Source organism: Castanea sativa, chromosome 12 (genome assembly GCF_040712315.1).
Source record: "Castanea sativa cultivar Marrone di Chiusa Pesio chromosome 12, ASM4071231v1".
NCBI lineage: Eukaryota > Viridiplantae > Streptophyta > Magnoliopsida > Fagales > Fagaceae > Castanea > Castanea sativa.
This window is the reverse complement of record NC_134024.1, coordinates 49,868,289-49,882,476: the sequence shown is the minus strand read 5'-3', so window position 1 is coordinate 49,882,476 and position 14,188 is coordinate 49,868,289. Positions and strand designations below refer to the sequence as shown.

The 14,188-nt window shown below is 35.4% G+C and overlaps 1 protein-coding gene and 1 long non-coding RNA gene across 2 annotated transcripts; one reads left to right on the top strand and one right to left on the bottom strand.

Annotated features, from left to right (window-relative positions):
• LOC142618212 (uncharacterized) lies at nucleotides 1-3,400 on the bottom strand. The gene is made up of 2 exons (XR_012841214.1): nucleotides 3,065-3,400; nucleotides 1-195 (listed from the first exon to the last, which is right to left on the bottom strand). It is a non-coding gene; the product is annotated as an uncharacterized LOC142618212 (long non-coding RNA).
• Nucleotides 3,401-7,301: 3,901 nt separating this feature from the next.
• LOC142621296 (putative metal-nicotianamine transporter YSL7) lies at nucleotides 7,302-13,697 on the top strand. The gene is made up of 6 exons (XM_075794616.1): nucleotides 7,302-7,840; nucleotides 11,362-11,516; nucleotides 11,661-11,758; nucleotides 11,845-11,979; nucleotides 12,128-12,317; nucleotides 12,400-13,697. Exons 1-6 carry the CDS (start codon nucleotides 7,441-7,443, stop codon nucleotides 13,504-13,506), a joined length of 2,085 nt encoding a protein of 694 aa, XP_075650731.1. The 5' UTR covers nucleotides 7,302-7,440; the 3' UTR covers nucleotides 13,507-13,697.
• The last annotated feature ends 491 nt before the right edge of the window (nucleotides 13,698-14,188 follow it).

Here is a 14,188-nt window from a genome sequence, read left to right as displayed (position 1 = left end):
TTATTCAAATTCTGAATTTCACATAACACATCTCTTAATACTTTAAGGTACACAACTTTCATTAGATCCTAAAATACACAATACTACAAAACTAAACATCAAATTGTTAATTTGGGATCTATACCTTTAAAACTAAAACCAGCTCTTTCCAAAACTCGACTAAGGCTTCATCTGCTCCAAAATAAAACCTGTTGACTGAAAGAGTAGAAGGGGTAAGCTACACAGCTCAGTAAGAGTAAGATATACGAGAATTTAATAAGAATACATGTAAATCAAATCATTTCATTTTATAAATATTTAGATTGGAGAACATCTTTTCATGCGTAGTATTTTATATTATTCATAATAATAACTTATACGCTCTTCATAGGAAATAATTTTTCTCCTTTTTTTTATTAGAATAATATTACCAAAACCTTTCGGATTGAATTTATTTCATTTCTAACAAAGTCACCAAATATAATATTGATTGTTTAAAATCACACACACACACACACACACACACACACACATATATATATATATTCTTTTACGCAATAATCATTTTAACTTAAATCAGATAATTAGTAAATTTGTCTTAAACTAGAAACATCTTTATGAATAAGAAAACTTTTCTTTATAAACTTCTTCTTGTAAAATATTAGAACTTTCATAGTCATAAAACTTAACGTTTCATAAAAAACAGATATCTGATGACTTTTTAACGTAAACTTGTACTTTCATCAGAAGTTTTATCTTTATAGAATACTAAAACCTTTTCATCAGATTCTTTAACTTTAAAGCACAACAAAACTTTAGAAACTTTTATCTTTAAAGAACAACGTTTCTTTTCATCATAAACTTCTTTTCATCATAAACTTCTTTTCATGAGAGCTTTTAACTTTTCATAACGCATTTAAATAAAAATCATTCTCTCATGATCAATAACATAATATAGTTGTTCATAACATATTGGTTAGTCCATATTTGGTAAGTTTGTACTTATTTTGTGGTGCATATGCACGACATTATATGCTCTGGGATGTCACAAAGATCATTCCCTCACGGTTTTGTTCCTCCCTACGTCACACAGAACATTAGGGAGAAGGCCTCATCACATTTGGGTGTCTTCGTGTGTATGATATTGTCTTCTTTAAGAGGCCTGATGGCACATCCCCTTAAGGTTTTGTTCCTCCCCACATCACACAGAACATTAGGGAGAAGGCCTCATCACATTTGGGTGTCTTCATGTGCATGATATTGTCCTCTTTGAGAGGCCTGATGGCACATCCCCTCAAGGTTTTGTTCCTCCCCACGTCATACAGAACATTGGGGAAGAGGCCTTGTCTAGATTATAGTTAAGGGCAACCCATTTCCTCCAACTTTCAATGGCTAAACAAATAACATTTTTCATGGAAAGCCAATAATTTAACCCCTACTGACCGAGTTTAGATTACCAGAGGACATAACCCGAAAACATTTCATAGTTATACACCATGCTGAAATTCATAGCATTTCCATTATTCTCTTTAAACATCATGTTCGTGGAATTAGTAATAGTATCAACATGCTTAAATCATATACATAAGATTTCGAAAACTCACAAACATATCTTTGTCTGAAACATGATTATATGTCATATCTTTAATAAAAAACCTTTTAATGCATAAAACACTTTAAAATAACCTCATGACTTTCCAAATGCTCATATAACTTATCCCTTACTTGAAAGCAGAGGAATCGAAAGCCTACAGTCGAAGGAGCTTAGACTTAGGTACTAATAACACCTAAACCAAATATCAAAACTTATTACTATCAATTATACCTTAGAATAAACTTACACATTCATCCCAAAGCCTATCTTTTATAATCAATGAAATCCTAATCCCACCTCAACGAGGTTCCCACAAACATAAGATACATTCATCAAACACCATGATGAACCAAATCATAGAAAAACCATCATTCTCATATTTATACCATATCTCCAGAAGAGCCAACTTTATTTCAAAAGGTGTTTTGAAATTAGGGCAATAAGGCATGCATAAACATAAAATCCTTTAAGCATGGTCATGTAACCATATACGCTCACATGGAAACGTACAACACGTTGAACAAGACAGCGATATGAAAAAGAAGTAGATTGGTTTAGAACCCCTCTTTTGAGGATTAAACCTTGAATCAAGTTATAAAGAAATATATTTATGATCCAGACATACCAAACGATGAGCATATTAATTTATAGCTCAAATCTTTGATCCTAACTTTAGAATTAAATTCTCAAAGTTAGGTATGTCAATTGCTGTTCACTGTTTACTCCAGCAGCATATACTTCATTTATAAAATAAACATTGGCTATCAATTCACATCCAATTTTCATGCCAATTTACAAAGCCACTCCTATGGATGTCTAGTAGATTCCATATCATTTTCAAAACCAAATCATAAAACCATGATTTATTAAAAATCATACAAGACAACATGTTCAAATCTATCATGACAGAATTTCATGCAACTTAGAAATTAAACCATTATTTTTATATTGATCCAATGGCTGTGATACCACTTCCATTAGAGCCATATGTGTCTTAGAATTCAAAAGAACTACTCCTAGTATCCTAATTTACTGTATATGATTTAATACATAATTTACCATGTGTAAACATAGAATTTGTCACAGTGACAGCTTTGAAATGTTTTCTTGTAAAATTATAAAATGATTGCAAATAGTCTTATTATCATATGGGGATTTTTATGCACTCATTATAGATGTTAGAAAACACTTATATACAGTCATTTAACCATTTATAACAAAATTAAATACAACAAAAATCCTAGCAGTAACATCAAAAGTACTCACCCTAACTCTATCTTACTTCCTTAATCATATACAATCATTAATTAGGAAAAACCCTAATCTACCTTCAACAAACCATCAACACAGTTTCAAAGCTTCTTAAAATACTATACATATATATAGACTTACAAGTTCACAATTCCCTAATTTCACAAACCACAAACACCATTACTAAAAATTCTTTGAATGAATCATGTATTCTAAGATGAGAGTAGCTAGAACCCTTACCAAGTTTTTGGTTCTTGAGGGGAAAAATAGGAATAGAATCACTCTTGCATGAAAGGATTTCCCTTTCCTAGTGGTTGGACCCGAAAGTATGAGAGGTAGAGAGCTTGAGAGTCTTCTAGTTTCTCTGGGAGAGTAGAAAGAAGAATGAGGTGGAGCTTTGTCTTTCTTTGGATGTGTGGACCAGTGGGTATGAGAGAGGGAGAGAGCTTCTTGGATGCTCTAGTTTGTTTGAGAAAGTCAAAGAAGAATAGGATGAGGTGCTATTGGGTTTGAGAGAGGGAGAGAGCTTCTTGGATGTTCTAGTTGTTTGAGAACGTCAAAGAAGAATAAGATGAGGTGCTGCTGATAAGAGCAAAAAAAGAAGAAAACAAAGGAGCAAAGAAAGAAGAGTGGTGTAGCAAAGAAGTCAAGGTTAATAACTTGGGTGAGGCACGTGTATGCTAAGGGGAATAGTGAGTCGATGACTCACCTTACAACCTTTTAAAGTTTACTTTCCACCCCATTTCACAAGCTTATATTCTATAAAGGCCCAAACTGTGAAATAACTTTGCATATAAACCCTTACCTTTATACTTAATTAAACACCAACAACTAAATATCTAATAACTTAACCACTTAATATAGTTTTGTACATACTTATACTTAGTATATATATTCATAATACAATTAGCCATTCAATTACTTATAATATTTACAATTCTTATTCAATGACATAATAAAATAATATGTTTATTAAATACTCTTATATTAATTTTAGAAAGTAAGTGATTCAAATAACAATTAACCACTTGAACACATAAGTTAATTATAAAGTTGGATCAGAGTGTTACACTATGAGCATTCATTAAGATTGAGGGTAGGCCATGGGTTTGTGTGTGTGGGCCAGCCAGCTAGTTGTGAGCTTTGGTGGGCCATGAGGATCAGCTTGTTGATATATTTACTAAAAGTCTTTCTTCTTCTCGGTTTATGTTTCTTCACTCCAAAATCATGGTGTCTCTAGCCCCCATGGTTTTGAGGGGGATGATAAAGTAAGAGAGGACTTGAGACCTGAAGAGCATTGTGGTTTGAAAATAGAGGAACAAGGCAACGACTAGTTCTGTCCAATGGTAACTGGATGCTAAGGTCAAAACGGTGTCGTAAGTGAGACTGAGTTTAAGTGAAGTTGGAAAAACGCCATCGTTTCAAAATAACAAGAACGGTACCATTTTGACCTTCTTCTATTACGGTTCTTAAGACTTGCTCTGTTCTCCACAATTGCTCAAAACTTGTTACAGAGACTGATAATAGAACTCATATGGTAACAGTATGATAACCGTCCTCCCTTAAAATCCTAAAGTGGTTGTAGAGCTGTTAGGATTCAGTTATGATAGGACCTTCTAGAAGGTTCAAGATTGTATTTATTTGTTTGTGCTATATAAGTAGTGATTTGTGTAATGTATTTTCTTGAGCTTGTAAAAATACTTTTTTTGATTCATTGTTCAATAGAGTTCTCTCTTTTCTTATTTCTCTCTACACCTTCTTTGTTAAAGTTTTCACCATTGTTGTCCATTGCAAAGCTCAGAATTTCACACTCAGGACCTTGAACTCTTTTTTGTTACAGCATGGTCAATTTGGTACAATAGGAACTAGGTGGTCCATGAGTCGGCTTGCCAGTCCCCCAATCAAATTTGGAGCTTTGCCAGAAGGTTTTTACCTATGAAGCACGGGTGTGGCAAAATGGGTGCCGCACCCTCGTTCGACGCGGCCCAACTCGCGAGTGACACCGCTGCCCGCGCGTCGGTGCCGTGTCTCTCTCTATTTTTTTTTCCGGATTCGCGCAGACTCGGCTTTGACTCTCGCCGATTCGTGCCGAACCGGGCCGATTTGACCAGAATCAAGTCGTATCGGCCGAATCGGAACGTATCAGCCAGTAGCCGAAACAGACCGAAACAGCCGAAATCGGCCTTGGATCATGCATTGCACCAGAAAAAAACCTGAAACTAAAGCATTTGCTGTCCAAAAACTGAAACCTAAGCCTTATCGTTGAGTTGAAACGCACGAGAGAAGAGATAGCCATTCAACGACCAACGTACGAGTTTGCTACTCTATTTTTTTTTTTATGGGAACTGGCCGAACTGCTACTCTAAGTCTGAGTTTTAATATAAACTTTGACTACCCAAAATGCCCTTTGTTTTGTATTCTATTGGACCCCTTAGTTGCACCCAAAGTTATGTGGCTGTTTTGGTCATTTTATCTGATATTGTTGATACTTGGCATGATTAGGTGAGAGTGCAGGACATTTCTTTTTGTTTTGTGTTTCTTGCTTCCTTTTTTATTTGTTTTTGTGAATCTAATGTGTTTTTAAAAATATTTTAATAGTAAAAATATATAGAAAATATAAATAAAAATATTTTTAATAATTTTTTAATCACCGCACCCTACTTTTTCAAAAATTGCCGAATCTCGCACTTGCACCCGAATCCGGAAACGCACCCGTGCTACATAGGTTTTTATAGGACTACAAGGAGGCAGTATCGCCCTTAAGCTTTCTTAGGTCTCATGAGGGAAATAAATGGGTAGCCCCAACAACTGGTATGGTTAAAATTAATGTGGACGGAGCTACTTCAGAAAATGGAAGGAACTCAAGTGTGGGGGTGATCATTAGAGATTCTCAAGGATTGGTGGTTGCAGCATGTTCAAGGTACCTTTCTGGCCTCTGAAATAGAAGTACTTGCTATTGAGTGTGGCATCCTTTTTGCCCGAGAATTGAACTCTCACAGGTAATCATAGAGTCGGATGCCTTGTCAGTGGTGAAGAGTATAATTGATAAAGAAACTGATGGGACTCGAAGCCACTTGTATTCTGGTATTGGTCAAGTCCTTGAGTTTTTCAGCAGGTGGGAAATTAAGCATGTAAAAAGGGAATGCAACAGGTAGCTCATGAGCTCGCCCAACTTGCCAGGAGGAATGAAGCTTCTAAAAGATGGATAGGGGTCTCCCCTCCTATGTTAATTTCAAAATCTTATTGTTGTAAAATTGGTGAAATAATTTGTTTACACAATGTTAAAGAAGAGAGAAAAGAAAATATGACACAAAAAATTTACGTGGTTTGACAATATACCTACGTCTACAAGAGGCGATAGAATAAATTTTCACTATAACTTTAGAGAATACATCATTAACTTAAAGACACTCTCACAAATTCAAACCCCAAATACACCCTTAGTTCTCTCTCAGAGAACATCCTAAGACAAAAATTGGATGACACTAACTTCCAACACTCCGTAGCTCAGATCTCTCCAGAACACATTTGCTCCACCTCTATTTATAGCTACACTTCAGCCGAAATCTCACCACCATGAAACTTATCAAGTCAACAAAAATAGCTAGCATTTATTACCAATGGAGTCATACATTTCGGCTAGCATAAATTGATTTACTCGGGTGTAGTTTATTGATAATTCATGAATGCTAATGAGTCATACATTTCGGCTACATAAGGTGAAGCATGGCATGCATGTCAAGTGTTCCGTGAGAATAATGCAAGACCAAGACTTCTATCAACAAAGAAGTCAATAACTTCGGCCAAGAGTCCATGCAACATTTAATGCAACTCCTTCCATTTCTTCACGCGTGAAATCATGCAACTTCCTGATGGTTTGTTTTCTAGTGTCATTTAATGATTTGTTGGCTAATGTCAAGCCACCAATTTGACAATTCAAGCCATTCCAACACTTATCTCAGAAGATTGTAGTTAGCTAGGAGATTCCTGGTTTTTTTGAACTCTGTTGTACTCACTTTTCTGTCTGCTTGTATACAGCTTCATATCAAAATAATAATAACAATAACAAGGGCTAGACTACAACCTCAAAATATGAGATCAAAATAATATTTTTGTCATTTATATACTGCATCTTTATTGAAATTCGGCTTTAGATATTTTGTTTATCAAATAAAATATCCCGCACGTATAGGGACTAGTAGAGTAATGCGACTGCTGCATGGCTGGCATATAGTGAGGAAGATGATGATGCGTTATTGCATGTGAGCTGTGAATATTCAGAACGAGACTGTACTGTAAGTTTGAATAATATTAGTGTGGCTCCAAATAATATAAAGAAAAACTAGTAATTAGGTCTTAACGTCAATCAAGTCCAAGTCACTTGGACACTTCCTAAATTCCAAAAATCCAACTTTTTCCTACACTCCGTGAAAGTGCAGATATCCTCCTCCACAATTATTAGAGATTATCTAACTTCTTTTTCTTTTTCTTTTTCTTTTTCTCTTAAAAAAAAAACCATTATAATGCACCGCTAGTAGCTGCAGATTCACAAATTAACTTGAGAGTTGAGGTACTAACCCGTACTTATTTTTTTCTTTAATAGAAAAAAAAAAGTTATGAGTAAAAATGAGGGGGAGGAGAATGGTTTTGATCCAGAAAATCACAACCAGGAGGAGGAGGAGGACAAGAAGAAGCATCTGAAAGAAGAAGAGTTGTCAGTGGAGAGGATATTTGAGAACCAAGAGGTGCCATCATGGAGAAAGCAGCTGACAGTGAGAGCCTTTGTGGTGAGCTTTGTGTTGAGCATACTTTTCAGCTTCATAGTCATGAAATTCAATCTCACCACGGGTATTATACCTTCTCTCAATGTCTCTGCCGGTCTCTTGGGCTTCTTCTTCCTCAATACTTGGACTAAATTACTACGAAAGTCTGGCCTCCTGAGGCAGCCCTTTACGAGGCAAGAAAACACTGTTATCCAGACCTGCGTTGTGGCTTCCTCTGGAATCTCCTTTAGTGGTACTCTCTCTCTCTCAGATATTCTATTGGGTAAAACCGGGTTATAGTAACGGGTGGAATTAGAGAAATAGTTAATAATTTATTTTTAAGTAATTTTAACACTATTTTTATTGGTTTTTTTCCTATAAAAGTATTCTTTAAATGAATTGTTAATTATTATTTCAAGACTATTTGTTAATATTTTCGAACCATAAAATACAAAAACTAAGCTTGAGCTAATCATTGTGCACAAACAACACAGCTCTCCAATTTTTTTTATAATTATTTTAGCATAAGAATATAAATTATATATTTTGCTTAATTATTTTTTTTTAAAAAACTCATATTAAATTATTTAATCTAAAGTTTATTTCATTAAAATATCAGAATTTTTTATTTTTTAAAATTGTTTTCCTGTCGTCACATACCAAAATCACCCATCCACCCTCAAAATACATAAAATAAATAAATAAATAATAAAATGTACATGAACGGTGCCAAAGCAAATCCACATTGTTTCTGTAGATTGGATTAATGTAACATTCTATACTTGGTGATAACATTATTAGCAATAATTAGCAATTTAAAAATAATTTATTAATTGAAAATAGTCCCAACACCTCAAAATAAAAAAATTACCCTCACATCTCAAAAAATGTCAAAAATACTCCTAAAATGTCCAAAATACACTCCAAAACCACCAAAATATATTTGAAACCACCAAAATGACCAAATGTCCTTAGAATGTCCAAAATACTCTCAAAAGCAAAAGAAAAATAACCAAATATCCTTGTAAGATATATGGGGTAGTTTGATTAAGGTTTGGGTTAAAACATTCACATCAGCATGCGTAAAAAAAACGTCCATTTTAGTATAAAAACTTACTTTTTTTTTTTTTTTCTATTTTACACCCACTTTTCAAAATACCCACATTAGATTATCTATTTTACACTATATTTCATTAAAATATTATTTATTTACCAATTTTTTATTATTCTCCTAAATCATCTTTCTCTCTCTCTTTCGCAAAAACCACCACCCCCAATCTACAGACACACTCCGCCCATATCAACCACAATTTCCAACAAGTTTTGAAGCCAAACAAGTAGGAAAACCTAGAAAAGCAACACCAAAACAAAACATTATCATCCAAAGATTCCTATAAAAAAATTTAAAAATTTCTTAGAAAAAAAAATGTAAGTTAGAAATATCAAAGCAAAACTAGAACAAACTCTTAAACTTGACAAAATCAAATTATGATTCTGCTGCTACTAGTAGCCAATTTTATCATTGATTCTCACCAAACCCACAAACTTCTCAAATGTCAAATACTCATACCCAAATCGAACTAAAAAAAAACCCAAATCAAATCCACAAATCTCACCCAAATCACATTAATTTTCGCTCAAAATTTTTGCATGGACATTTTCTTTCAAATCAACCTCTTCTACTCCAATGTCTCAATAAAATCCCTATCCAAATCAACCTTCCTCCACTCCAATTGCTAAAAGAAAAAAAATCCCTCTCTTCCCTCGCAATGACACCCCAACTTCTCCTTTACCCACAACAACAATTTGCACAATCACAAAAGTCTATCTCACTAGAACAACAACACCATGAAACACCAAATACCATGGAGAAAATCAAAGAAGCCTCCTTTGTTCTTACAAATCTTGTCATTCACAACCATCAAAAGAAACAGATCTAGGCATAGGGAGGGACGGACATAGAGTGATTTTTGTTTAGGCGAAGAGAGAGAGAGAGAGAGAGAGTAATGAGTGAGAGTTGAGATGGGAGAGCTGAGATGTGAGAGAACGAAGACAAGGGATAAGAAGAGATATATTAGTTTGCTATTTGCATAGAGAAAGAGAGAGAGCGAGAGAATAAAGGTTATGCATAATAGTATAAAAATAGGATATTAATTAAATAATGGTTTAGTTTAGACCGTTATAGTAACACAGTTACTGTAACTAATGTGTATATTTATATATTTTTACGATATTTGACGTAGATTTGTTTTAAATTAAGTTGTGTAAATTTTACATCTTTTTCTATTATGCACCCACTAATGTGCGTACTATTATAAGACACAATGGTAGTTGCCTAGTTGGTTATCAAAAACCAATAAACTACCCATATATCACAATATTGTTATTGTATACTCTCGGAGTATAAAAAATGTATACTCTCTCCTCTCACATGAATAGTGGATCCTATTAATTATATTTATGGTGAGATCCATCATTCATGTGAGAGGAAAATTACGTATTTATGGTACTCTGAGAATACCTAATAATTTTTCTATATCACAATAGGTTGATGGAGTCAAAATGGTCGACTAGGAATGATTAATGGCCTGATGTGGAATAGCCAGGACAAAAGGCGCAAGAAAAAAAAGTTTACGCCACCCCCAACCCCAACCCCAACCTTCCCATTTTTTGTTTGGTTGAGGAAACAGTTGTTTGTTTCAGTTAACTCAACAGAAACCTTCTGTCATACAATACAAGAGGAGCAACATCGTCTGGGATGTCCTCTAACCAAAAAAGAGTAGCAAGAAGACGCTTTGCCTTTTTTGCTAACCTATCAGCAACACTATTTCCCTTGCAACGGACATGGGAGAAAAAACAGGCTCTGAAATTTGAAACTGGGGATATTTGGGAAAACCTGAAAGGGGTGAAAAAATAAGATGGGGCAGTAGAGTGAAACTATAGAATACTCCAAGTCTCTATATTACATAGAATAATGATACAAGCTTTATAGACTTTCTCCTCGTGTTGTTTTGTCTTCATGGAGTCCAGCCCTTACAAGTGCTGGACTCTCATTCGCTACAACTACATTTTAAGATTTGCTACAAAACTTACAATGGCTTTGCGGTCTCATGCCACGCCATTCTAGCTGGTCAGCAGTAAATGTAGTGGTAGTGTGTTCTTGACACTTCAGTGGGTAACGGAGCTCCATGAATTGCCCAAATTTCCAAACTTCATTGTTTGCATTGTGATAGTTCTTCCAATGGGATTTTCCTGTAATGTTTAGGGAATGTTTCGGCTTGGTTGAATTTAGAAAATTAGAGGTTAAAGCCTTTAATCAAATCCCCACTTCCCCTGCAAGTTTCATTTGCATTGACTTGACGAAATTGAGCTCCATTTTGGATACAAACCTGCACTAATTAGTAGTTTTAGTAAACATCTCCTCTGCATAAATTTAATACAGCCTAAGCTCAGTTTTTTTCCTGTGGCAACTGGTAATCCCTTTTTCTATCATTGCATCAGAGTGCTTAGTTTTTTTCCTTCTATTTTTCTTCTTGTTCAATGATATGTTTAAATTGTCCAAAAAATCATCTGGAAACTGGAGTGTTGGACCATGACTCCAAGTTTTGTTGATTAATGTCAAGTTTCTAAACATTTTCCATGATGAAAATGTGACCCCATACATATGACGAGCAAAATTTATTATCAATACTATAGAAACAACAACGTTTCTCTCAAACTCCACTCTTACATGTAGACTGAAAATTCCTTCTTTTGACTGATTTGTACTAACAGGAGGTTACGGAAATTACCTCTTTGCAATGAGTGAACGTATCGCCAAACAATCAGCAGATACTCTTGATTTCAAAAAATTATCTTTGGGGTGGATGATCAGCTTTCTCTTTGTGGTCAGTTTTCTCGGACTATTCTCAGTGGTGCCTCTACGAAAGGTATACAGAATATTTGTGCATTTTCAGTAAATACATGCTGCATTGATGGAGAACAAAAGAAAAGAAAGGAATAACTTCAGAAATAAGATCATAGTTGTCATAGTTGTTATTTTTCAACAATGATTTGATTTATGATTGTGTCAGATTATGATCATAGACTTCAAACTGACGTATCCAAGTGGTACTGCAACTGCTCATCTTATCAACAGCTTCCAGACTCCTCAAGGAGCCAAGCTAGCAAAGTAAGGCAGTGTGAAACTTAACGGCTTCAAGTGAAATGTGACCTATGAAAATTTACAATCTGTCTTTGTTGATTTTACTTTTTCAGGAAACAAGTGAGAGAGTTGGGAAAATTTTTCACCATCAGCTTTTTATGGGGTTTCTTTCAATGGTTCTATACTGCTGGAGAAAATTGTGGATTTGCAAACTTTCCTTCATTAGGCCTCAAAGCATATGATTCTAAGTACAGCTATAGTTACCCCTCAATTTCCTCTTGATAAGAATTTCATTTTCGTTTTGCAAATAATGAATTGTATTAGTAAGTTTTCTGCTTCCACTAAGCCCTATTATTTATGAATGTTTGGGCTAATCTAAATCATGATTATCTGCAGATTTTACTTTGATTTTTCAACAACATATGTTGGAGTAGGAATGATTTGCCCCCATATTATAAATATATCACTTCTTGTTGGAGGGATTCTTTCTTGGGGTCTGATGTGGCCCCTCATAGAAGATAGAAAGGGAGACTGGTACCCTGCAGACCTCAGCTCAGACAGCTTCAGTGGTCTTCAAGGTTACAAGGTAAATTCCCACTCAGAGATAAATACATCCTTCATGGAGGCTTTTCGATTTATTGAAAACTTAATTTATACCCTTTATTCAGGTATTTATTGCCATAGCCTTGATCCTAGGAGATGGTCTGTATAATTTTCTCAAGGTTCTATGTCAAACCATCGTAGGCTTGTCTCATCAGCTCCGGTACAAAGATGCGAGCTGTGGTCTCCCTGTTGCAGACCATTCTTCTCTTGTAAGTTCTCAGCTCTCATATGATGACAAACGCCGAACCCAACTCTTTCTCAAAGATCAAATTCCAACATTGTTTGCCATCGGAGGCTATGTTGCTATTGCTGCAATCGCTATGGCCATTCTTCCACATATCTTTCACCAACTCAAATGGTATCACATATTGGTCATCTACATATTCGCACCCACATTGGCTTTCTGTAATGCGTATGGTTGTGGGCTCACTGATTGGTCCCTTGGATCCACATATGGAAAGCTTTCCATCTTTATCATTGGAGCATGGGCGGGTGCCTCACATGGTGGAGTTCTTGCAGGCCTAGCTGCTTGTGGAGTAATGATGAACATTGTCTCAACAGCCTCTGACCTAATGCAGGATTTCAAGACTGGCTACTTGACGCTGGCTTCACCCCGTTCTATGTTTGTGAGCCAAATAATCGGCACAGCAATGGGCTGTGTGATTTCCCCTTGTGTGTTTTGGCTATTTTACAAGGCCTTTGATGACCTTGGGCTACCTGGAAGTCAATACCCTTCTCCTTTTGCTGTTGTGTACCGCAACATGGCTTTGTTGGGGGTAAAGGGCTTCTCAAGTCTGCCAAAGAACTGCCTTCTACTCTGTTATGTGTTCTTTGGTGGAGCCAATATGATCAATTTGATTAGAGATTTAGTGGGTAAGAAGTGGAGAAGGTTCATTCCAGTTCCAATGGCAATGGCAATACCTTTCTATTTAGGATCATATTTTGCCATTGATATGTGTGTTGGAAGCTTAATATTGTTTGTGTGGGGGAAAATAAACAAGGCCAAGGCAGACGCTCTAGCTCCTGCAGTAGCTTCTGGTTTAATATGTGGGGATGGGATATGGACTTTGCCTGCTTCTATTTTTGCTCTGGCTGGGGTTAAGCCACCAATTTGTATGAAGTTTCTGTCAAGAGGGAATAATGCTAAGGTTGACAAATTCTTAGGATCATAGGGCTTAGTTAGCATAGGAGAAATGCATGCGAAGTCTTAATAGGTTGGTGCATAGAATCCAAGGACTCGTAAAGTCTCCCTTCTTCTTCTTATCATTATTATTTGCTTTGCTTGGTGTGGAGTTGGAACTAGCAAAGTAGCCATAAATCTGACCATAAAATTATGTATGTTTGTAAAACATTAAAGTGCTTATTGGGTAAATCACATGCATGTTTGTGCAAATAGGCTTTCCTTTAATTTTACCAATCTTTTGACTTGATAATAGCTAAATGACACTCCAAAGTTGTAACACCCTATATTTCCAATGGAGTCACCATCCTATTTGTTTAAATTAGGTTCGTATGGGCCAAGCATGAGGTATTTTGGGTAGCCTGTGTAACCCAAATGTAAATTTGGGTCTGGGAGTATGCTAGCCAGATAAAAAAATAAATTTTTTTTGAAGTCACCACTAAGCCTTACAATCCAACAACCGACTTAAAGTCGTAATCAAGATTCATTAAATATTCTTAATCTTGCCATTCTTAATGCATTCTATTATTAGTTCAAATTTTCGAACCTGAGTAATATATCCTGTTTGCATGGCTAAATTGTTTAACAGTGGATCCTAATATCAGTCATTGAAGTTACTAGCCACATGTCTAATGCAATATCAATAATGTGCCTATGGATTCTGCAAATTATTG

Bases quoted from the DNA above. Each gene is read 5' to 3' on its own strand.
- LOC142621296 (XM_075794616.1), top strand. From the start codon at position 7,441: ATGAGTAAAAATGAGGGGGAGGAGAATGGTTTTGATCCAGAAAATCAC. The intron at 11,759-11,844 runs GTAAGGCAGTGT...TTACTTTTTCAG, and splicing joins CAAGGAGCCAAGCTAGCAAA to GAAACAAGTGAGAGAGTTGG. The intron at 11,980-12,127 runs GTACAGCTATAG...GATTATCTGCAG, and splicing joins CTCAAAGCATATGATTCTAA to ATTTTACTTTGATTTTTCAA.